The sequence below is a fragment of the Pan troglodytes genome, chromosome 19 (assembly GCF_028858775.2).
Source record: "Pan troglodytes isolate AG18354 chromosome 19, NHGRI_mPanTro3-v2.0_pri, whole genome shotgun sequence".
Taxonomy (NCBI): Eukaryota; Metazoa; Chordata; class Mammalia; order Primates; family Hominidae; genus Pan; species Pan troglodytes.
The window spans coordinates 89,218,712-89,241,885 of record NC_072417.2 but is presented as its reverse complement, the minus strand read 5'-3'; the positions used below and the strand labels follow the sequence as shown (position 1 = coordinate 89,241,885).

Here is a 23,174-nt window from a genome sequence, read left to right as displayed (position 1 = left end):
GAGAGCTCTGGTGCTTGGGAGAAGCTGCCGGGGCAGGGACTTGCCCTGTAACCCAAGCCTTCGTTAGCAGCAGCCAATATAAATGACAGGGATGTGTTCCCACCATCCTGAGGACCCTGGAGGAAATCAAGGCAATTAGCATCAGGTCTGTTGGCTGCTGCTGAAAAGACGGCAATGAAAAATACAAAATGTGCCGGGCGCGGTGGCTCACGCCTGTAATCCCAGCGCTTTGGGGGGCGGAGGTCAGGAATTGGAGACCAGTCTGGCCAGCATGGTGAAACCCCATCTCTACTAAAAGTAGAAAAATTAGCCGGGTGTGGTGGCACATGCCCGTAGTCTCAGCTACTCGGGAGGCTGAGGCAGGAGAATCCCTTGAACCCAGGAGGCGGAGGTTGCAGTGAGCTGAGATCACGCCACTGCACTCCAGCCTGGGCGACAGAGGGAGACTCCGTCTCAAAACACAGAAAAACAAAAACAAAATATAACCAGGAAAGACCTAGACTCCGTAAAATAGCTTTACAAACCTAATCAAGGGAACCAGACACCCCAAACTGTACTTCGAACACTGTTGAAAAGTTGTGAAAGTCATGTTCTAGCAGTTGAAATGTTTGCTGATCAGTCCACTCTCAGGAAAAAAAACACCAGACCCACAAAGAAAATAGAAGGTTTAAAACACAAATGTCTGTAATTAAGCAATGGAATGACGTCTTCCGCCGGCCCAAGCTTCCCACTGTTGTGTTTTTATCAAGAGGAGCCCCCGGTTCTGCCTGGCCCGGTTCGCTTTCGCCTGCGTTGACTCTCTTGGCACTCAGGCCTTTCCAAAGTTTCCGGGGTCCCGTTTCCACGATACAGACAGAGGCTGAATGTCTTGATCTTATCCTCAGTCGATGTTCTCCTAACTTTAGGGCTACAAGGAGCCTTAAACAGCACGTGTAGAGTTGGGAGCGCTTTGAATAGACGCACGTGAGAGGGAGGCGGCATCTTCCTAGCCGGTCACCAGCATTAACATGGGGCAGGAGACATGCGAATGCACCGTGGGACCCCTCTCCCTACCCTCCTGCATGAGGTTTCCGAAGACCTCCGCCGGCAGACGCTGAGGGGCGGGGTTGGGAAGGCTTCCTCCAGGCGCGGGAGCAGCGGAGCGGGGACCGCCCGCTTTAGGACGCCCGGGACAATGGCGAGCGAGCTCCCGGCCAGTCCTCGCGGACCGCGGGAGGGGGCGGCTCCCTGCGCGGTAATCCGAGCCGGGATAAACAGGCGCGGAGGGGCGACGCGTCCGGGCCCGGTGCAGCGCTCGTCTCCTGGGGTCCCAGCTCCGGCCGGTCCCGCCCCGCCCCGCCGCGGGCACCCGGCCGCGCCCCCGCCCCCGCCCCCGCCGCGAGGCCCTGGGCCGCGTCCACGCGCGCCGAGTCCAGCCGCGGCTCCCCGCGCGAGGCACGCGCCGCCGGCTCCTGCTGCAGTCCCGCGCTCATTGGCTGCTCCGGCGCGGGCGCTCCCGCCCCGCCTCGCCATTGGCTGGGGACGCCGCGGTCCCCGCGCGGAGCAGCCGCTGACATCACGCGGCCTGAGGCGGCGGCGGCGCCCCCGGCCCAGCCCGGCAGCCCCCTTGGCAGAGGCGCCGCCGCGGTGCCCGGCGGAGGATGGTGCGCGGCGCGCCGGGGGCTCCCCGCCGCCAGAGCCGCAGCGCCGCAGCGGAGCCGGCCGCGGCGGGCAGTCGGCCCCCGCACCGGGCGCGGGGCGGGCGGCCGCGGTGAAGCGCGGAGGGCGGCGCGGGCACCGGGCCGGGCCGGGCCGGGGCTGCAGCCGCAGCGGCCATGGGGGCCCTGACGAGCCGGCAGCACGCGGGCGTGGAGGAGGTGGACATCCCGTCTAATTCCGTGTACCGCTACCCGCCCAAGTCCGGTGAGGGCGGGCGGGCGCCGCAGCCGCGAGGAGGGAGAGGGGCAGGGGCAGGGGTCTGGGTCGGGACGGCCTGAGGGGGCCCCGCGGGTCTTCGGGGACTCAGTGGTTGCGGACGCTCCGAAACGGTCTTCGAGCGCGGGAGGTCTTCGAGAAGGCCGAGGTCTCCCCCGCCCCGGGCGAATTAGCCTAAGGGGCGTCCTGCCGGGTCTAGCAGGGTCACCGAGGGCACCGAGCCCCTCCACGGGAGGACGGGAGCGGCCTCCATTGTAATCGGCCCCGTGACGGGGACGCGTGCCCGCAGGGACTGAGGCTCCTGGGGAGCGGGGCTGCGGCGTCGTAGGCGAGGTCGGCGCCCCGCACGGACCCGGCCGGCCCGGCCCAAAGCCTACTTGCCTCGCGGGGTCCGAGGGCCGCGAGGGAGGCGACCTCGGCATCCAAACAGGCACTTGCGCCAGGTGCTATCCCTGCGCTGCCGTCTCCTGGCCTCTGGAAAGGTTAGAATTAGGTTTCTCCTGGAAAAGCTTCCATTGCCTGCTGAAGGATGGAAGCCAAACAGGCATTTGCAGTGCTGGTGCTTTTGCAGAGGCTGTCAGAAGCCGGGGGGTGGGGGGAGTGGGGGGGTGGTGGAAAGTAACAGAAATGTTTGGGAATCTGAGTATCAGAGTCACTCGGATTGCCCCTTTGCTAGCATAGTGGCAAGCCTGGGTTTTGGAGTGGGACCAGCTCTGGGACAGGGCAGAGGTATTGGAAACGTATAGAAGTATGTTTGTTATTAGAATCATCCCTTCACTTAAATGTCTCTAGCCTCTGGATTGTGGTATCAGCATTGGACGTGGAGGAGGATTTTGACAGCAAAGCAGAGAATCACAAGAAGGTAGTTCAGTTATGTGAGCGCCGGCCAGTATGAATTGCATGACCTAGCCGGTGTTTACTTTTAATTGCAAGTAGTTTTATTTTAATTAATTACTTTTAATTTTATTCTCAAGACTTCTGAGGATGAATGGCTGCCACATTCTGTCTGCTTAGGACCCGATGGAGATTTTGGTGATCTCGGAATGAGGTGTCAGAATTGGAGCAGAGCCTCGTCTCTTTTTGGTAGAATAGAGATATACTGAGATGAGCTGGTTTCTCAGCAGTGTGTCCAGTGTCTGCCAGGTGAAAGCAGGGGCCAGACGATGAACCTGCCCGCATCCCTGCAGAGTGTCTGCCAGAGCTGTGTTTCTCACTGCTTTTGTGCCAAAGAATGAATCCTTGCAAAGATGAATATGATGAAGAATTGTTTTAGAAAGGTCTAAGATAAAGCTGTGGGTCGTTAGTATTTTAATAAAGCTCTGACTGATTATGACTACATAAAATCAACGCTAACCAAGGCATAGATTTTGTTTTTTAATAGACAAAAATATTCTTAGGGCGGCATGAGGAAAACTTTTTAAAATAGACAAAAATATGCAGCAGTATTTGTGGGCTCTGTTTTTCTTAAACCACATGGCTTTTATTGATCAAAATATGGAGCATACTTTGCTGAGCTTGGAATTTTCAATAGTGTTTGCTGCCTCAGGAAAGTATTCACCGCTCTTTCACATGTGGGACTTAACATAGGTAAACCTCTGGAAGGCTGTTCCCCAAAGCATATTTGTACAAGTATGAATCTTGGGTGATGATAATAAAAAGACAATAGACCAAACCAAAACTTTTGTTAATTAGCACACTCAATAAATAATCCTCCCCTCTCTACCAGTCTTTTCAAAGTTTAACTGTAAAACTGTAATTCATGTTAAATCAGAAGTTACACATGAGAGAAGTCTTTACAGCAAGTGGACCACATTATTTCTGTTGAAGCTAAAACATAGAAAATAGAATCAGAACATCCTGTCTCTGTCAGCAAACCTTTGTGTATTTGAAACATGTGAGCTTGCATATATGCTCTAGACGGAGGCATTGCCTTTCTTCTGATCTTTGAATTGACCTGGCTCTTTATGGGATTACAGTATTAGTCCTGAAAGGAACCGTTGACAGAGTTTGGCCATGACCACCATGCCTAGCTAATGTTTAATTTTTTTTTTTTTTTTTGAGTCAGCGTCTCTCTCTGTCACGCCCAGGCTGGAATGAAGTGGTGCAATATTGGCTTACTGCAACCTCTGCCTCTAGGGTTCGAGCAATTCTCCCGCCTCAGTCTCCCAAGTAGCTGGGATTACAGGTGTTTGCCACCACACCCGGCTAATTGTTTGTATTTTTAGTGGAGATGGGGTTTCACCATATTGGCCAGGCAAGTCTTGAACTCCTGACCTCTCAGGTGATCCGCCTGCCTCGGCCTCCCAAAGTGCTGGGATTACAGGTGTGAGGTACCACGCCCAGGCAAGTTTTTTGTAGAGACACTCTCTCACTATGTTGCCCAGGCTGGTCTTGAACTCGTGGTCTCAAGCAATCCTCCTGCCTTGGCCTCCCATTCATTTCACTGATAAGAAAATGGAGACCCAGAGAAATGAATTGGTATGGCCAGGGTCTCTCAGCCAGTTAGTGTTCTTCCTACTATACCGTCTGCCTCTACCTCTCAAGGAATTGGGTTTTGAACTTGTACTCAAAAAACAAGACTTAAAACAATCATTCCATGATTATGGAATGAAGGCTATTTCGTGTCATAATTGAAGTCCCTGTAGAGGAATCAGCCTGGGTTGATTTTGAGAAGTCTCCTTATCCTGAGTACTAACAGTGGAACAAAGCAAGTGGCAGAGTCAGCTTTCTCCAGATGACATACCTTGTAGTTTGAATGTTAAGTTGAGACCACTATCTGGCTCGCTGGAAAGCGGCTAGACCTGCACTGCCGGTGGAACAGTTGTTTCGGAAAGAAACACTATCATCTGTCCTCGTAATGACGGTCACAGTGTCCAGCTGAAATTGCTTTTTTCCTAGTATATTTAATGGAACTTCTTAGTTTTGTATGCACATTGAAACAAACATTTAAATCCTATCAAGAATGGCAGATTTCAAGTTGAGACTTGGGTTTGTAGCTTTTTTCTATCCTTAAATAGAGGTAGATAGAAATAAATAGCCTAAATTATTTAGAATTATTTATTTTTGAATAGGTAATATAGTCACATGGTTCAAACTTTAAAAGAATGAAAACATGTACAGTGAAAGCCTTGTTCTCACCGCTGTTGTCCATCCACCTGGTTCTCCTTCCTCCCTCTAAACCTCCCATCCCATGTAACCACTTTTGGTTTCTTTGGAATTCTTTTAGAGTTTCTTGTGTAAATGCAAGCATAGCATGCTATTAGACTGTTCTACACCTTGCTCTATTTGCTTTCAGAGATATTGGAGATCTTTTTATATTGTCTCATATTTGATAAGTTTCTTTGTGCTTTTTAACAACTATATAGTATTCCTCTACACGCATATGCCATCTTTTTTTTACATAGTCTCCTGTTGATAAACATCTGTGAGTTGTTTTTTCAGTATCTTACTATTGCAAACAGTGCAACAATGAATAATGTTATGCATTAGGTGATTTTTAGGTTTATTAATAATTGTGTGAATATTAATCATTTAAGTAATAGAAAGTATGGTGGGAGTTTCTGTATAGCATTTCTACATTAGCATAGAAAGCAATTTAGAGCACGGTTCTACTGTATTTGGATGTACTTTTGTAATTTTTGAGTTAGAAGTCATACATGCTTCTCTAAGATCTTTGCATCTTTAAAAGCCCAAGATCATTTGTTTAGCAAAGAAAGGTATGGCTTTGCAGAGATGGTTGCTTTTATGAAGCTCATCTTTTGACAGAAGTATCCACGTTGATAAAAGTCCACATTGATAAAAGCCTGTTTTCTCTATCCAGGAAGAAATAGGCATAATATAAAGACAATTTAATTTATATAAAGCAGTACCTCATAAATCTAGTTTGTTTCCCTCCACATACTTGGGCAAGTTGGAAAATAGGAATAATTTGTTTTGCTGAAGTCTTTAAGAAGTAAACCTACTACAGAAATTCAGAATGGTAATCAGAGTCCTGACCAGCTAGCTTGGTTAAACCCGGGTTTTTGCTTTTAAGGCCTTCAGCTGACTAGAGGCCCACCTACATAATCAAGGATAATCTCCTTTACTTAAAGTCAACTGATTGTAGATTTTAAAAAATTAAATAATTTATTTTTAGAGACAGGGTCTCACTCTGGCATCCAGGCTGGAGTGCAGTGGTGTTATCAAAGCTCACTGTAACCTCAAAGTCCTGGGCTCAAGCGATCTTCCTGCCTCAGCCTCCTCAGTAGCTGGGATTACAGGCACATACCACCATGCCTGGCTAATGTTTAAAGTTTTTGTAGAGACAGTATCTCACTGTGTTGCCCAGGCTGGTCTTGAACTCCTGGTCTCAAGCAGTCCTCCCACCTCCGGGTCCCAAAGCACTGGGATTACAGAAGTGATCTACTGCACCCGGCCATAGATGTATCACATCTGTCTACATCATCATTCTCCAAATTTTTGTTATTTTAGAGTACACATATTCTTGTCAAATGGGTCTTTCGTATTGCAAGAACAGTTTTTAAAGGCATGGATAATAAGTCTTTGTCGAATAACTATAAAAGTTTTAATGTAAGTTTCTCCTAGCTTTAGGAGTATCAATTTAATATTAGATTTGAAACCATACACTTAAAAATACGCAGGCGCGGTGGCTCACGCCTGTAATCCCAGCACTTTGGGAGGCCGAGGCGGGCAGATCACGAGGTCAGGAGATCAAGACCATCCTGGCTAACATGGTGAAACCCCGTCTCTACTAAAAATACAAAAAAATTAGCGAGGCATGGTGACGGGAGCCTGTAGTCCCAACTACTCGGGAGGCTGAGGCAGGAGAATGATGTGAACCCGGGAGGCGGAGCTTGCAGTGAGCCAAGATCGTGCCACTGCACTCCAGCCTGGGCGACAGAGCGAGACTCCGTCTCAAAAAAAAAAAAAGAAAAAAAAAGTAACTTACTACAAAATAAGGAATTATTTGGTTGGCACAGTTTGACACTTTAAAATATCCAAAACAATTTTGAAAAAGGAACAAAGTTGGAGGACTATCGCTACCCTATTTTAAAAGTTACTATGCATATAATTACTATAATGCCACAGTAATCAAGATAGTGTGGTATTGGCACAATGAAGAGCATATAGATCAGTGGAACAGAGTTATGAACCAGAAATCCTTACATTTATTTTCAGTTGATTTTGACAAAAGTACTGAGACAATTGAATGGGGAAAGGATAGTGGTTTCAACAAATGATGCTGGGATGAGCAAAAAAGAAAATGAACTCAGACCTATTCTTTACATCACCAAAATTAACTCAAAATGGATTATAGAGTTAAAAGAGAGAACCCAGAGAATGGGAGAAATTTTTATAAATCATAGGTATGACAAGAATTTGTATCTAGAATATATAAGGAACTCATATGCTCAATAATAAAAAGACAACCCAATTAAAAATGGTCACAGCACTTGAATAGACATTTCTCCAAAAAAGATATACAGTGGACAATAAGCACATGAAGAGATGATCATTATTAACTTTCAAGGAAATACAAATCAAAACTACAATTAGATACCACTTCACACCCACTAGGATGGCTATAATTTTAAAAAATGATAATGACGAGTACTGGTAAGGATATGGAGAGAGCGAAACCCTCATACCCTGCTGGTGTGAATGTAAAATGGGGCAGCCACTTTGGAAAACGGTTTGACAGTTTCTCAGATGGCTAGTTACTAGATGACTCAGCAGTTCTACTCCTAGGTACACGCTCAAGAAAAATGAAGAAAATACATTCACATAAAAACTTGCACGTGAATTACTCATAATAGCTAAAAGGTGGAAATAACCCAAATGTTCATCAACCGATGAATAGAACTACTGATAAATAAAATATGGTAAGTCTGCACAATAGAATATTATTTGGCAATAAAAAGGAATGAAGATTTGATATGTGCTACAACCTGGATGAACCTTGAAAATGTTATACTCAGTGAAATAAGCCAGGTGCAAAAGGCCATCTATTGAATAATCTCATTTATAAGAAATGCCCAGAAGAGGCAAATCCACAGAGACAGAAAGTAGATTAGTGGCAGTGGCGCAGTGGCTGTGCCTGCGGCTGCCAGAGGCTGGGGAGAGGGAGAAATGAGCTGTGACTGCTAATGGATTTCTTTTTGGGATAATGGCAGTGTTCTAAAATTAGATAGTGGTGAATAGTTGTATAACACGGTCAATATACTAAAACCACTGGATTGTACACACTAAATAGGTGAATTCTGTGGTATATAAATTGTATCTCCACAAAGCTATTTTCAAAATGGGGCTGGGTATGGTGGCTCATGCCTGTAATCCCAGCACTTTGGGAGGCCAAGGCTGAAGGATGGCTTAAGCCCAGGAGTTCAAGAGCAGCCTGGGCAACAGAGTGAGACCCTGTCTCTACAAAAATTTTTTTAAAAAATTACCTGGGCATGGTGGCATGATATCAGCTACTCGGCAGGTTGAGGCAGAAGGATTGCTTTGCCTAGGATTTCAAGGCTGCAGTGAGCTATGATTGTGCCACTGCGCTTCAGCCTGGGTGACAGATTGAGACCCTGTCACTAATAAAAAAATAAAAATGGATCATAGACATAAATGCAAAAATGATGAAACCCCTAGAAGAAGACATAGGAGAAAAATGTTATTTGATTTGGATTGGGCGAAGAGTTCTCAGATGTGACACCAAAAGCAAAATCCATACAAGTAAAAAATAATAGTAAATTGGATTTCTTCGAAATTAAAAACATTACCACCTCAAAAGACAGTAAAAAGTTGAAAAGACAAGCCACTTTCTGAAAGAAAATATTTGCAAATCACATAAAGGATGTGTATCAATATTAAGAACTCTTACAAATCAATATTATGGAGACAAACCACCCAATTAAAAAATGTGCAAGAGGCCAGGCACGGTGGCTCACGCCTGTAATCCCAGCACTTTGGGAGGCTGAGGCAAGTGGGTCATGAGGTCAGGAGATCGAGACCATCCTGGCTAACACGGTGAAACCCTGTCTCTGCTAAAAATACAAAAAATTAGCTGGGCGTGGTGGCCGGTGCCTGTAGTCACAGCTACTCGGGAGGCTGAGACAGGAGAATCACTTGAACCCGGGAGGCAGAGGTTGCAGTGAGCGGAGACTGGGCCACTGCACTCCATCCTGGGCGACAGAGCAAGACTGTGTCTCAAAAAAAAAATATGGGAGATTTCAATAGATACTTCACTGAAAAAGATGTAGGAATGGCTGATGAACACATGGAAAGATACTCAACATCAGCAGCCATTAGGGAAATATAATTAAAACTGCAATGAGATACCATTTCACACCTATTAGAATTAGGATAACTAAAATAGAAAAGGCAGACAGTGTCAAATGTTGAGAATGCAGAGGAATTGGAATCTTTGTGAAGTGCTATGGGAAATGTAAAATAGTACAGCCACTTTGGAAAGTTGGACAGTGTCTTAAACAGTGGAACATAAATTTGCCTTATGATTCAGCAGTTCCACTCCTATGAATCTGTCCAAAAAAATGAAAACATATGTACACTCAAAGACATGGATGCAGATGTTCATAGCGGCATTGCTCATAATAGCCAAGAAACTGGAAATAATCCAAGTGTACATCAGCTGGTGAATGGATAAACAAAATCCATTGTTTATTTCATGGTACAGTCATATAATGAAACACTGCTCAGCGATTTAATTTTTTGTTTGTTTCTTTGCTTTTGTTTTAGAGACAGAGTCTTGCTCTAAGTGCTCAGGCTGGAGTGCAGTGGTGCGATCATAGCTCCCTGCAGCGCCGACCTCCTGGGCTCAGGCACTCCTCCAGCCTCAGCCTCCCAAGTAGCTGGGACTACAGGCACATGCTACCACTCCCATCTAATTTTTTAAATTTATGTTTTGTAAAGACAGGGGTCCCACTCCGTTGCCCAGGCTGGTCTCGAACTCCTAGTCTTGAGCCATCCTTCAGCCTCGGCCTCTCAAAGTGCAGGAATTACAGGCATGAGACAACACGCCTGGCCATATTCAACAATTTAAAGGGATAAACTATTGATACATGCTATACAACATGATTTAACTTCAAAAACATTATGCTAAGGGAAAGAAACTAGATGCAAGACTATATATCGTATGAGTTTGTTTATATGAAATGGCTAGAAGAAGCACATTTATAGAGATAGAAAGCAGAATAGTGTTTGCCTAAGGCTGGTAATAAGAATAGGAATTAACTGTAAATGGGCATGATGGAACATTTTGGGGTAATGGAAATGTTTTCAGCTGGATTGTGATGATGGTTGCCAAAATAATTGAATTGTTCAATGGATGAATTTTATGCCATGTTTATTATACTTCAATAAAGCTCTTAAAAATAACAGCACAGAGGGGTTTGTGCCTTTTGGATAAAATAAAGACAAGAGCTTGATAATTGAAAGGGTGGGGTTCTTGGTAGCAAAAGGCATTGAAGGTAGACTTTTTTTTTTTTCTTTTTTAAATAAATGGAGATGGGGTCTCACTATGTTACCCAGGCTGATCTTGTGCTCCTGGGCTCAAGCAGTCCTTCCACTTTGGGAGGCCAAGGCCAGAAGATCACCTGAGGTTAGGAGTTTGAGACCAGCCCAGTCAACGTGGTGAGATCTCATCTCTACAAAAAATTTTAAAAATTAGCTAGGCATGGTGGTGGGCCTCAAAAGACAGTAAAAAGTTGAGAAGACAAGCCACTTTCTGAAAGAAAATATTTGCAAATCACATAAAGGATGTGTATCAATATTAAGAACTCTTACAACTCAATATTATAGAGACAAACCACCCAATTAAAAAATGTGCAAGAGGCCGGGCACGGTGGCTCACGCCTGTAATCTGAGCACTTTGGGAGGCCGAGGCGGGCGGATCATGAGGTCAGGAGATCGAGACCATCCTGGCTAACACGGTGAAACCCTGTCTCTGCTAAAAATACAAAAAATTAGCTGGGCGTGGTGGCCGGTGCCTGTAGTCACAGCTGCTTGGGAGGCTGAGACAGGAGAATCACTTGAACCCAGGAGGCAGAGGTAGTCCCAGCTACTCAGAAGGCACAAACAAGAGGATCGCCTCAGCCCAGGAGGTCAAGGCTGCAGTGGGCTATGATCTGGTCACTGCACTCTAGCCTGAGTGATAGAGTGAGACCCTAACTTTAAAAAAGAAAAAAAAAAAAGATTAAATCTTTTAATCTAAGAAGAGTCTCTCTCTCTCTCTCTCTCTCTCTTTCTCTCTTTCTCTTTCTCTTTCTCTCTCTCTCTCTCTCTCTTTTTTTTTTTAGATGGAGTCTTGTTCTTTCGCCCAGGCTGGAGTACAATAGCGTGATCCTGGCTCACTGCAACCTCCGTCTCCTGGGTTCAAGCGATTCTCCTGCCCCAGCCTCCCGAGTAGCTGGGATTACAGGTGCCTGCCACCATGCCTGGCTAATTTTTGTATTTTTAGTAGAGATGGGGTTTCACCATGTTGGTCAGGCTGGTCTCAAACTCCTGACCTCGTGATCCACCCACATCAGCCTCCCAAAATGCTGGGATTATAGGTGTGAGCCACCATGCCCGGCTCAGTATCTCTTTTTAAGAAATATGAGTGATTGGGAGGAGAGACTGGAAGCAGAGAGATTTGGTAGGAAACTCTTAGAAGATAACCCATTGTAATTGAACTTGGAAAAGGCTAAGGTCTTGACTCAGGATGCTTTGCATAGAGCACATGTTCAGTGTTTTTGTTTCTTTGATGACTGACGTTTTTAGCCTGGGTGACCAGAGAAGTGAGATACCATTGACAGAAATTGGAATTCTGGAGCAGAAACTGCTTTTGCAGTGAGTCCTAAATGTCGGCTGGTTGCTTTACTTTGCCTCAAGATCCGGGGAAATTAGACAGAAACCCACTTATTTCCCAAAACCACAGAATAGAGGATTTTAATGCCCCCTCAAAGGTTTCTGTGGATTGCCAAAGGACTCACGTTATGATCATTTTGATTCCCATGATCCAGTTTGCTGTCTTTGCCCCACTGCAGATGTGACATCAGTCGATTCTTCAGTTTCTCCAAAAAAATCCATTCACATGATATATTCAGAATATAGATTTTACTAATGATTTGTGGGGAATGATGAGTTGGGGTGTACCTTATAGAAATGCACACAACTCCAGAGGAGTCATAAGCATGGTTACCCTAAACAGTACTTTAAAGTTTTACTGACTCTTTAAGTTCTCCAACCCCAGCCTTTCTTTGTCCTAATGTCTCCTTCCTCTTATCTTTCCTTTTTTTTTTTTTTTTTTGACTCTTCACTCTTATATCTTAGAAGAAAAACAAATTACAAGCAGTTTAGGTTCCATCAAGGAGCAACAGAAGCACCCATACATACCCTTAGTGTGCCACTCTCCATTCTAAGTAGCTCATTAAGGTGCATCCTCCAAAAAGATAGTGCCTTCCCTAAGAGGAGTTCTGGTGCCAGCTCTTCAGATAAAGTGCTCTTGATTCCTCCTCCTTCCAGAAGAAAAGGTGATTGAGTTTGAGGCAAAGATGGGCTATCTGGATGAAAAGATATGGCAGGTGATTGAAGATTTGGACTGAAATGCTGAAGATCAGAGACAAAGGTTTGGGAGTTGAGTATGGGAAGGGAGAAGCCAAAATTTATCAGTTGCCCACTGGGCTTAGCCAGCTTCTATACACATGTGATCTTACTTGATCTCAACAATAATCTGTTGAAAGAAGTATTATTGTCTCTATTTTACAAATAAACCAAAGCTCAAAAAGTTTAAATAATTTGTCCTGGGTCACAAGGCTGATAGACAGCAGCATCAGGATAAAATCCAGCTCTCTCGTAAGTCAAAACCTTCGCTTCGATTCTGTGAAGAAGAGAGAAAGTGTGAAGGAAGAGGAGAGGGCCGAACCCTTAAGATATGTCCATCTTTATGGCGAAAAGTGAAACAAGTGAGAGGCAGAAGAGACACAAACTATCCAGGGTTTTGAGGAAAGAGAGCCTCAGAAATGAGTGTTGAATTCTGCAGAGGTAAATGAAGTGTGAGACAAGACTTGGTTTGGTTGGTGTTCCAGAGAAGAGTTTTAGTAGAGGGGTGGAAACTATTGTAAAGATTTGAGGAATTACTGGATGTGTGGTGTGAAAGGACAGGATGAATCGATGGATGGGTGAGTGGGTGGGTGGGTGGGTGAGTGAATGGTTTTTCTTTTTTGTATTATTATTATTATTATTTTGAAATGGAGTCTCACTCTGTCGCCCAGGCTGGAGTCCAATGGCGCAGTCTCAGCTCACTGCAACCTCTGCCTCCCAGGTTCAGGTGATTCTCCGCCTGCCTCAGCCTCCCGAGTAGCTGGGATTACAGGCGCCCACCACCACGCCCGGCTAAGTTTGTATTTTAGTAGAGAGGGGGTTTCACCATGTTGGCCAGGCTGGTCTCAAACTCCTGACCTCAGGTGATTCACCTGCCTCAGCCTCCCAAAGTGCTGGGATTACAGGTGTGAGCCACCGTGCCCAGCCCAAGTGACTGGTTAGTAAGCCATGGAAGATGGAACTTTTTTGGTATTTGTTATTTGAGTTGGGGAGACCAGTATATGCTTGTAGGATGAGGTAAGTAAGAAGCCAGTGGAGAGAGAGGAACGCAAGTGTTAAACAAGAAGGATGGTTACAGATGTGGTCTCAGGTGAGGTAGAGGCAGTTGGGAATGAGAACTCAGGTGAAGAAGTTAACCTTGGAAAGGAGGAATGCCTCCTTGAGACTGGAAGAAAGTATGGGTAGAAATATGGGGAAGTTGTTAGGTGTTGAAACTTTTGTAATGCATAAGGGTTCTGAGAGAGCACCACAAGGAAGAAGGGTACAGGGTTGGGGTTGGGACTTGAGAATGTGGGAAGGATTTAGACGCATTGATGTGTGCCTTTCTCTAAATGCTGTGAAGCTACCGTTGTTCAGTCTATGTTGTACTGGTCCAGAATAGAAGAGTCCAGATCTAAGTATATTTAGCATAAGAATAGAATTTAAATTAGTGGGGGGAAATGGAATATTCCATAAATGTTTTTTTTATTTCTTTTTAGAAAAAAACCCCACAAAGTCTACATCTATGAATTCCATTTGTAAAAAACAGGAAGCAACATAAACTGTAAAGAGAATGTTTATCAGTAGGGAAACAGTTAATTAAATCTGGACATTCAGTGGGAATACATTATAATGGTTAAGAGCACAGGTTCTGGAATAAATATAGCTAGATTTGGGGACCTGACACTACCTCTTTTTTTTTAATTTTTTTTGAGATGGAGTTTCGCTCTTGTTGCCCAGGCTGGAGTGCAATGGGGCGATCTTGGCTCACCGCAACCTCTGCCTCCCGGGTTCAAGCGATTCTCCTGCCTAAGCCTCCTGAGTAGCTGGGACTACAGGCCTGCATCACCATGCCCGGCTAATTTTGTATTTTTAGTAGAGACAGGGTTTCTCCATGTTGGTCAGGCTGGTCTCAAACTCTCGACCTCAGGTGATCCGCCCACCTCAGCCTCCCAAACTGCTGGGATTACAGGCATGAGCCACCATGCCGGGCCACTACCTCTTACTATCTGTGTGACCTTGGACAGATTATTTAACCTCTGTGCATTAGTTTCCTCTTCTATAAAATGAAAAGAAAATAGCAACATCTTCAAAGGGTTGTGAAGAATAACCCGTGTAGTACTTGCTAGTACAGTGCTGTTATAGAGTCAGTCCTCTGAAGAGATTATAGGCCAGGTGCAGTGACTCACGCCTGTAATCCCAGCAGTTTGGGAAGCCGAGGTGGGCGGATCACCTGAGGTCAGGAGTTCAAGACCAGCCTGGCCAACATGGTAAAACCCTGTCTCTACTAAAAATACAAAAATTAGCTGAGTGTGGTGGCAGGTGCCTGTAGTCCCAGATACTTGGGAGGCTGAGGCAGGAGAATCTCTTGAACCCAGGAAGCAGAGGTTGCAGTGAGCCAAGATCGCGTCATTGCACTCCAGCCTGGGCGACAAGAGTGAGACTCCGTCTCAAAAACAAACAAACAAAACAAAGAGGTTATTAATATTATTTGGCATTTCTACTTCACCTGCTCACAGATGTAGTTTTCTCCGCACGTGCACGCCTTCCCTCCTCCCCGCCCTCAGGGTCCACGGCCACCATGGCATATTAGGGGCAGCAGTGCCTGTGGCAGCATTGGCCTTTGCAGCGGCAGCAACAGCTCCAGGCTCTGCAGCGGCACCCCCCAGCGGCTTAAGCCATGGCGCTTCTCACGGCATTCAGCAGCAGCATTGCTGTAACCGACAAAGACACCTTCGAATTAAGCACATTACTCGATTCCAGCAAAGCACCGCAACATGACCGAAATGAGCTTCCTGAGCAACGAGGTGTTGGTGGGGGACTTGATGTCCCCCTTCGACCAGTCAGGTTTGGGGGCTGAAGAAAGCCTAGGTCTCTTAGATGACTACCTGGAGGTGGCCAAGCACTTCAAACCTCATGGGTTCTCCAGCGACAAGGCTAAGGCGGGCTCCTCCGAATGGCTGGCTGTGGATGGGTTGGTCAGTCCCTCCAACAACAGCAAGAGGGATGCCTTCTCTGGGACACATTGGATGTTGGAGAAAATGGATTTGGAGGAGTTCGACTTTGGTGCCCTGTTGGGTATAGATGACCTGGAAACCATGCTAGATGACCTTTTGACCACGTTGGATGACACTTGTAACCTCTTTGCCCCCCTAGTCCAGGAGACTAATAAGGCGCCCCCCCAGATGGTGAACCCAATTGGCCATCTCCCAGAAAGTTTAACAAAACCTGACCAGGTTGCCCCCTTCACCTTCTTGCAACCTCTTCCCCTTTCCCCAGGGGTCCAGTCCTCCACTCCAGATCATTCCTTTAGTTTAGAGCTGGGCAGTGCAGTGGATATCACTAAAGGAGATAGGAAGCCAGACTCCACTGCTTACGTTGCCATGATCCCTCAGTGCATAAAGGAGGAAGACACCCCTTCAGATAATGATAGTGGCATCTGTATGAGCCTAGAGTCCTATCTGGGGTCTCCTCAGCATAGCCCCTCTACCAGGGGCTCTCCAAATAGGAGCCTCCCATCTCCAGGTGTTCTCTGTGGGTCTGCCCACCCCAAACCTTACGATCCTCCTGGAGAGAAGATGGTAGCAGCAAAAGTAAAGGGTGAGAAACTGGATAAGAAGCTGAAAAAAATGGAGCAAAACAAGACAGCAGCCACTAGGTACCGCCAGAAGAAGAGGGCGGAGCAGGAGGCTCTCACTGGCGAGTGCAAAGAGCTGGAAAAGAAGAACGAGGCTCTAAAAGAGAGGGCGGATTCCCTGGCCAAGGAGATCCAGTACCTGAAAGATTTGATAGAAGAGGTCCGCAAGGCAAGGGGGAAGAAAAGGGTCCCCTAGTTGAGGGTAGGTCAGGAGCGTCAACGTGCTTGTACATAGAGTGTCTGCTGTAGCTGTGTGTTCCAATAAATTATTTTGTAGGGAAAAAAAAATATATTATTTGGCCACTAAAAACAATGAGGTCATGCCATAAATACAGACATAGAAAGATGCCTACAGTATATTAGGTGAAAGCAACTTGCAGATCAATATGTGCATTCAATTATGCAGACAATATGTGCATTCAAATAGTCCATTCAATTAAAAAAAATAATAGAACAAGAAGACCTGGACATATTTGTATATGTATAAAAAAATCTGGAAGGCCACACCCAATTGTGAATAGTGGAGTTACTTCTTATGGAGTAGGGTTAAATTTTAAATTATTAACTTATATATACTAATTTTTTTGGCAAAGGACATGTATTGTGTATTTCTATTTCTTTTTCTTTTTGTGGAGATGGAGTCTTGCTATGTTGCCCAGGCTGGTTTGAACTCCTGGGCTCAAGTGATCCTCCCACCTCAGCCTTCCAAAGTGCTGGGATTACAGTTGTGAGCCATTGCACCTAACATGTAATATTTTTGTTTTTATTTTTATATTTTTGAGATGGAGGCTCACTCTGTTGCCTAGGCTGGAGTGCAGTAGTGCAATCTTGGCTCACTGCAGCCTCCGCCTCCCAAGTTCAAGCGATTCTTCTGCCTCAGCCTCCCAAGTAGCTGGGATTACAGATGCCCGCCACCATACCCGGCTAATTTTTGTGTTTTTGGTAGAGACAGGGTTTCACCATGTTGGCCAGGTTGGTCTCGAACTCCTGACTTCAAGTGATCTGCCCACCTTGGCTTCCCAAAGTGCTGGGATTACAGGCATGAGCCACTGCGCCCAGCCCTAATTTTTTAAATAATTAAAAATATGCTCTAGGGCAAGTTTGTACAACCCACACCCCACGGGCTGGGCTACATGTGGCCCAGGATGGCTTTGAATGCAGCGCAACACAAATTAGTAAACTTTCTTAAAACATGAGTTTTTTTGCAGTTTCTGTCTTTTTTTTTTTTTTAAGCTTATCAGCTATCATTAGTGTTAGTGTATTTCATGTGTGGCGTAAGACCATTCTTCTTTTTCCAGTGTGGCCAAGGGAAGTCAAAAGATTAGGCACCCTTGCTCTAGGGGGAAAACTTAAAAATGAAGAACAAAAGCAGCACTGTAGCATTATAGAATTGAGCTGAATATTTAGAGGTGTTTGCAATTTTCTAGTTTTCTTCTTCTTTTTGTGATCTAAAGCTTATTGTTATTGAAATGTCATGTAGATGAAGATTTTTTCAAATATATGAAAATTTACTAGGATTCCCATAGCCTATAGATTTCCATAGATTTGTAGAAGAATGGAAAATGGGTTTAATTGTCCTTTATTATATGTTGTTATAATTCATAGTGGTTTGCTAACAAATGTCACAATATCTTATTGAGGCAGACATAATTTAGGGAACCCATTGCTCAATATTTAATTTCACTATGGTATTAGGAATATGTCCCAAAAACTTAAATTCAAAATGATTAGGCAAATTATTTAATACAATGAATTTTAAATGAGATTTTTCTTTTTTGTTCACATTATAAGGAACAAATAGTTGATTTTCCTTTGTTGAAGTCAATTTATTGATTTTGGGCTTTCGCTTCAAAAATTGCCATTGATAGGGTAGGGCTCCCTCAGTGTAATACAAGTTCCCTTTGCATTGCCCTGAGTTCTTGTAGAGCCAGAAAGTGCTGATAGTGACTAAGATAAAGTCAGATGTTAAGGAGTAGTATCTGGAGCTGCTCTGGCCAGTGTGGGCCTTGCCCTGTGTTATTATACTTACTTCTTTCTGATGGTGCTCTGCAAAGTTGTATATGAATTGTGTATGTGTTGAAAACACTGCATGTTCTAACATTTTTTACCGAGGTTCAGAGTTATTTTGCTTTTGTTTCCAAAACTATAAAGTTGGGCAGTGCAGTCTATTTGGTTTTTTGTTTCATTATATTCTGTATTTTATTCTGAACAGGGAGGCTGTGCGTTGAACTTGAACTTAGTGGTTCTTCCACTAGATATGTAAAACACAATATTTAAAGTTGATGTGGCAAACAAAATGTTTTTGAGACTAAGGGGTTTGATTTACAATTCCTGTTTGTCAGAAAGAAAAAAATTTGGGTTTTATATGGTTAAGCATTTTATCATCAATTCATTATCCCTCTTTCTTTTTTCCTATTACAGTACAGGAAAAGGAAAAGTCAGGTATTGTTTATGTTGTAAAGAACCTTGGCCGAGCATGGTGGCCCATGCCTGTAATCCCAGCACTTTGGGAGGCCGAGGCGGATGGATCACTTGAGGTCAGGAGTTCGAGACCAGCCTGGCCAACATGGTGAAACCCCATCTCTACTAAAAATACAAAAATTAGCCAGGTTTGGTGGCACATGCCTGTAATCCCAGCTACTTGCAAGGCTGAGGCAGAAGAATCACTTGAACCTGGGAGGCGGATGTTGCAGCGAGCAGAGATTGGACCACTGCACTCCAGCCTGGGTGACAGAGTGAGACTACGTCTCAAAAAAAAAAAAGGCCGGGTGCAGTGGCTCACCTCTGTAATCCCAGCACTTTGGGAGGCCGAGGTGGGTGGATCACGAGGTCAGGAGATCAAAACCATCCTGGCTAACACGGTGAAACCCCGTCTCTACTAAAAATACAAAAAATTAGCCAGGCATGGTGGCGGGCGCCTGTAGTCCCAGCTACTCGGAAGGCTGAGGCAGGAGAGCGGCGTGAACCCAGGAGGCGGAGCTTGCAGTGAGCCAAGATGGGGCCTCTGCACTCCAACCTGGGCAACAGAGCGAGACTCTGTCTCAAAAAAAAAAAAAGAACCTTAAACATTTGGCTCGTCTTCCACATATATATGAAATAATAGACATTACATTTACACACACACACACAGTTGTTTGTTTTCATTTCTCTCACACACATGCTATTCTTTGCCACTGTCAGATGGAGAGACAGGTGCAGGGTTGAGATGTGGAGTTAGCCAGACCTTCGGTTCAAACCTTGCATCTCTCGGTCTCTGCTGTTTCTTAACTGTGGGACGTTGTGTGAGTCACTGAACTCTTCTAATCCTTAGTTTCCTCAACTGAAAAATGGACGTAAGAGAATATCTTACAGATGAAAATCAGGGATAATTTTGGTAAAGTTCTGTATCTTGCTTACGATACATGCTTGGAAGTTAAAATAAAAATTCAGATGACAGCATTATAACCTGACTGTGCCAAATTCTTCCTCCCCATATGATTTTTTAAAATTGAGGTGAAGTTCACGTAACATAAAATTATCTTAAAGTGAACAACTCAGTGGCATTTTGAACATTCACAGTGTCGCACAATCCACTACCTCTATTCTAGAACTTTTTTTTTTTTTTTTTTTTTTTGAGACGGGGTCTTGCTCTGTCACCCAGGCTGGAGTGCAGTGACACGATCCTCAGCTCACTGCAACTTCTGCCTCCCAGGTTCAAGCTGTTCTTGTGCCTCACCCTCCCAAGTAGCTGGGATTACAGGCGTGCACCACTACACCCAGCTCATTTTTGTATTTTTAGTAGAGACGGGGTTGCTTCATGTTGGCCAGGCTGGTCTCGAACTCCTGACCTTAAGTGATCCACCTGCCTCAGCCTCCCAAAAGGTGTGAGCCACTGCGCCCGGCCTCTAGAACATTTTTATCACCTCAAAATAAAACCAATTAAGCAGTTTGTCCCCACTCTCCCCTGCCCCCATCCCCTGGCAATCACCAGTCTACTCTCTCTGGATTTACCTGTCTGGATATTTCATATACATGGAATCATACTACAGTATGTGACCTTTTGTGTTTGGCTTCTTTCTGTCAGCATACTGTTTTGGAGGTTCATTCATGTTGTAGCATGTATCAGAACTTCACTTCTTTTTATGGCTGAATAATATTCCGTTGTAAGGATGTATGTCAGACACATTATATATCACATTTTGCTTACCCATTTGTTGTTTGACATTTGTTTCCACCTTTTGATTATTATAAATAGTACTTCTGTGAACCCATATGATTTGAACATCTATTATTTCCTTGTATTTTATTTCTTATAGTTATTTTAGAAGAACCAATGAAGGAGCATGAACAATAGCTGGGACCAAGAAAGTCCTGGTTTTTATTGATTGTATACAGTAAAATATGTGGAAATTAAAGGGTTTAATCAAATAAAGTCTGTACTTTGGATTTTCTGTTGCCATACTTTCCCCTCTTACAATATATTCATTGAGGAAACCTGGTCATTTTTCTTGTTAAGGTTTTCTGCAGCCTGAGTTTTGCCAGTTGCTTCCTTGAACTCTCATTAATCATGTTCTGTTTTATTCCCTATAAGCTGGTGGTTAACCGGGTTCAGCAGCTTGATCAAGTTCATTTTTTTTTAAAGCTTTAAAATTTGAAGCTACTTACTTTGGTAAGACTACTTTGTTGTATTTTCTGTCACTAGCATGTATCTGGTTGTCTTTTTTTGTGGGGGAGAGGTTTGGTAATGGATGATTTATTAATTTATTAAGACTTACATTCTAATCCTATCATTCCTTCTTTGTTTATTAGCTAGAATATTTCTGTAAAGAGAAACTTTCCCTCATCTACCTTTTCTTTTTGTTTTGAAATAGGGTCTCTGTTGCCCAGGCTGGAGTGCAGTGGTACAAACACGGTTCACTGCAGCCTTGACCTACTGAGTTCAAGTAATTCTCCCGCCTCAGCCTCCTGAATAGCTAGGACCAAGGCCCTTGCCACCAAGCCGGCTAATTTTTTTTTTTTTTTTGAGACAGCGTCTCACTTTATTGCCCAGGTCAGAGTACAATGGCGCAATCTCGGCTCACTACAACCTCTGCCTCCCCGGTTCAAGTGATTCTCCTGTTTCAGCCTCCTGAGTAGCTGGGATTGAAGGTGCACACTACCACACCCAGCTAATTTTTGTATTTTTAGTAGAGACAGGGTTTCACCATGTTGGCCAGGCTGGTGTCAAACTCCTGACCTCGTGATCCACCCATCTCGGCCTCCCAAAGTGTTGGGATTACAGGTGTGAGCCACTGCGCCTGGCCCAGCTAACTAAAAAAAAAAAAAAAAAAAAAAAAAAAAAAAAAAAAATTTGTAGAGACAGTGTCTTGCCATGTTGCCTCGGCTGGTCTCAAACTTCTGGGCTCAAGGCCTTCCCAAGTGCTGGGATTACAGGTGTGAGCCATGGTACCCGGCCTCCCCTCATCTATTAATTATTCACTCACCCAGAGGTACAGTTCATATAGGAAAGGCAAGATAAATGCTTGAGGCTTTCCCTTTAATTGCTAGTTTCCAAAATAATGAGTTGGTTTACTAGCATCCTTCAATGGTAACCTTTTTTTTTTTTTTTAGATATCATTACGAACTCATTGACTTAGACTTATTCCTTGCCCTTATTATCCTGATGAAGCTTAATATATTCCATCTTTGCTCTGCGGGAACCTCTTTAAGTCAGCTCTTGAGTCCCTTGGATATGACCCTAGTAGTTTAGAGAGTGTCCTTGTTATCTGGTATGACAAGATGTTCTAGTCCCATCTTGTGTATTTCCTGCCACAGACTTGGAATGTGGCCTCCAAAGAGCCCTTGTTCCTGTTAGTGGGGAATGACTTTTGCAGACTTACAGGCTGGATGCTAGCGGCACCCCCTCCTACTTTGTTGGTCTATGTTTCTAGGCCTTTTCAGTGGCCCAAGCTAGGAAACATTGTTTGTAAAGATAAAATACACATCATGCATTTTTATTGATATTTCTAATACAAATTCAGGACTATATGGTTTTTGTTTAACCTTGGCTTTTTTTAACTTTCTCTCTGATTCTCAATACGCTAGGTATGATAAAATTGAAAATCACATAATTACTCATCTGCTTAATGCCACATTCTCAGAAGAAAATACTGTCACCAATAATATTACTGTAAACTGTTTGAAATATATTTTTTGCAGTTTTCTTTCCTATTGAGATGTACAGTTAAATTACAGTCTCTTAAAGTTCTTGGGAATAGTTTCTCTTTCTGTAGTTATTCCACTACACACACACCTAGGTTCATTTGTTTCACTTTACTTTTGATTTTTAGGGATTGCTTTACAGAAATTTTAATTTTATAATTATGTAAAATGTTTACATGGTTCCAGTGGTAGATACATAAAGCAATGCGTATTCAAAGAAATCTACCTTCTGTCTGGTCTCTTCTACTTCGTTCCCTCCCTCCTCCTATAGATAATCACTTTAAAATTATTATGATTTATCCTTACATTGCTTGTTTTAAAAATATTAATTGATATGTATATATCTTCATAGCCACTCTTCCTTACACGCATGGTAGCATAATATAAATTAAGCCTATTTGTATTTATTGATATGATTGATACGTTTGGCTTAAGGCTGGCCATTTTATGTTATATTTATATGTATATAAATATATGTAAAAATTTATATAGTCTTTCACTATGTAGTCTGTTTTGTTTGCTCTTTTTTTAAGATGTATTTTTTGGATTTAGGAAGGTTTGTATTTTTCTCTAATGGTTACCCTTATTTAATCTTTATATACTACTGTTAAATTGTTATTATTATTATTTTTGTCTGTTAGTTTCCTACTGTGAATAATATGGATATAACTAGTAACCTCTTCACTCACCTCTCCTCTTTACTCCAGCATTTGAAGTATCTCCTTTGACTCTCACTTACACCTAAAGTTTGTCAGCAAACATATTCTGCTTTTTCTCTGCTATCCATCCCCCTTCTTTATTTTTTGAGAGCTGTACTGTATTTTCTTTGTTTTTTTTTTATTATTTTTTATTTTTTGAGATGGAGTCTTGCTCT

At 43.9% G+C, this 23,174-nt stretch overlaps 1 protein-coding gene and 1 pseudogene across 8 annotated transcripts in view; both read left to right on the top strand.

Moving 5' to 3' along the window:
• The first annotated feature begins 1,548 nt into the window (after window positions 1–1,548).
• Window positions 1,549–23,174, top strand: part of RNF157 (ring finger protein 157) — a 97,821-nt gene continuing 76,195 nt past the window's right edge. For 3 of the 8 annotated variants that reach the window (XM_016932930.4, XM_016932936.4, XM_016932933.4), the window contains exon 1: window positions 1,733–1,902. In XM_016932930.4, coding sequence (XP_016788419.2) covers window positions 1,815–1,902 — 88 coding nt within the window. In that variant the 5' untranslated portion in view covers window positions 1,733–1,814. Of the gene's footprint in view, window positions 1,903–2,706; window positions 2,777–11,219; window positions 11,342–23,174 lie in introns of those variants that run through there. The other 5 variants (XM_063799326.1, XM_016932934.4, XM_016932931.4 and 2 more) reach the window with 5 other exon arrangements.
• On the top strand, window positions 14,979–16,402 carry LOC468334 (activating transcription factor 4 pseudogene; annotated as a pseudogene).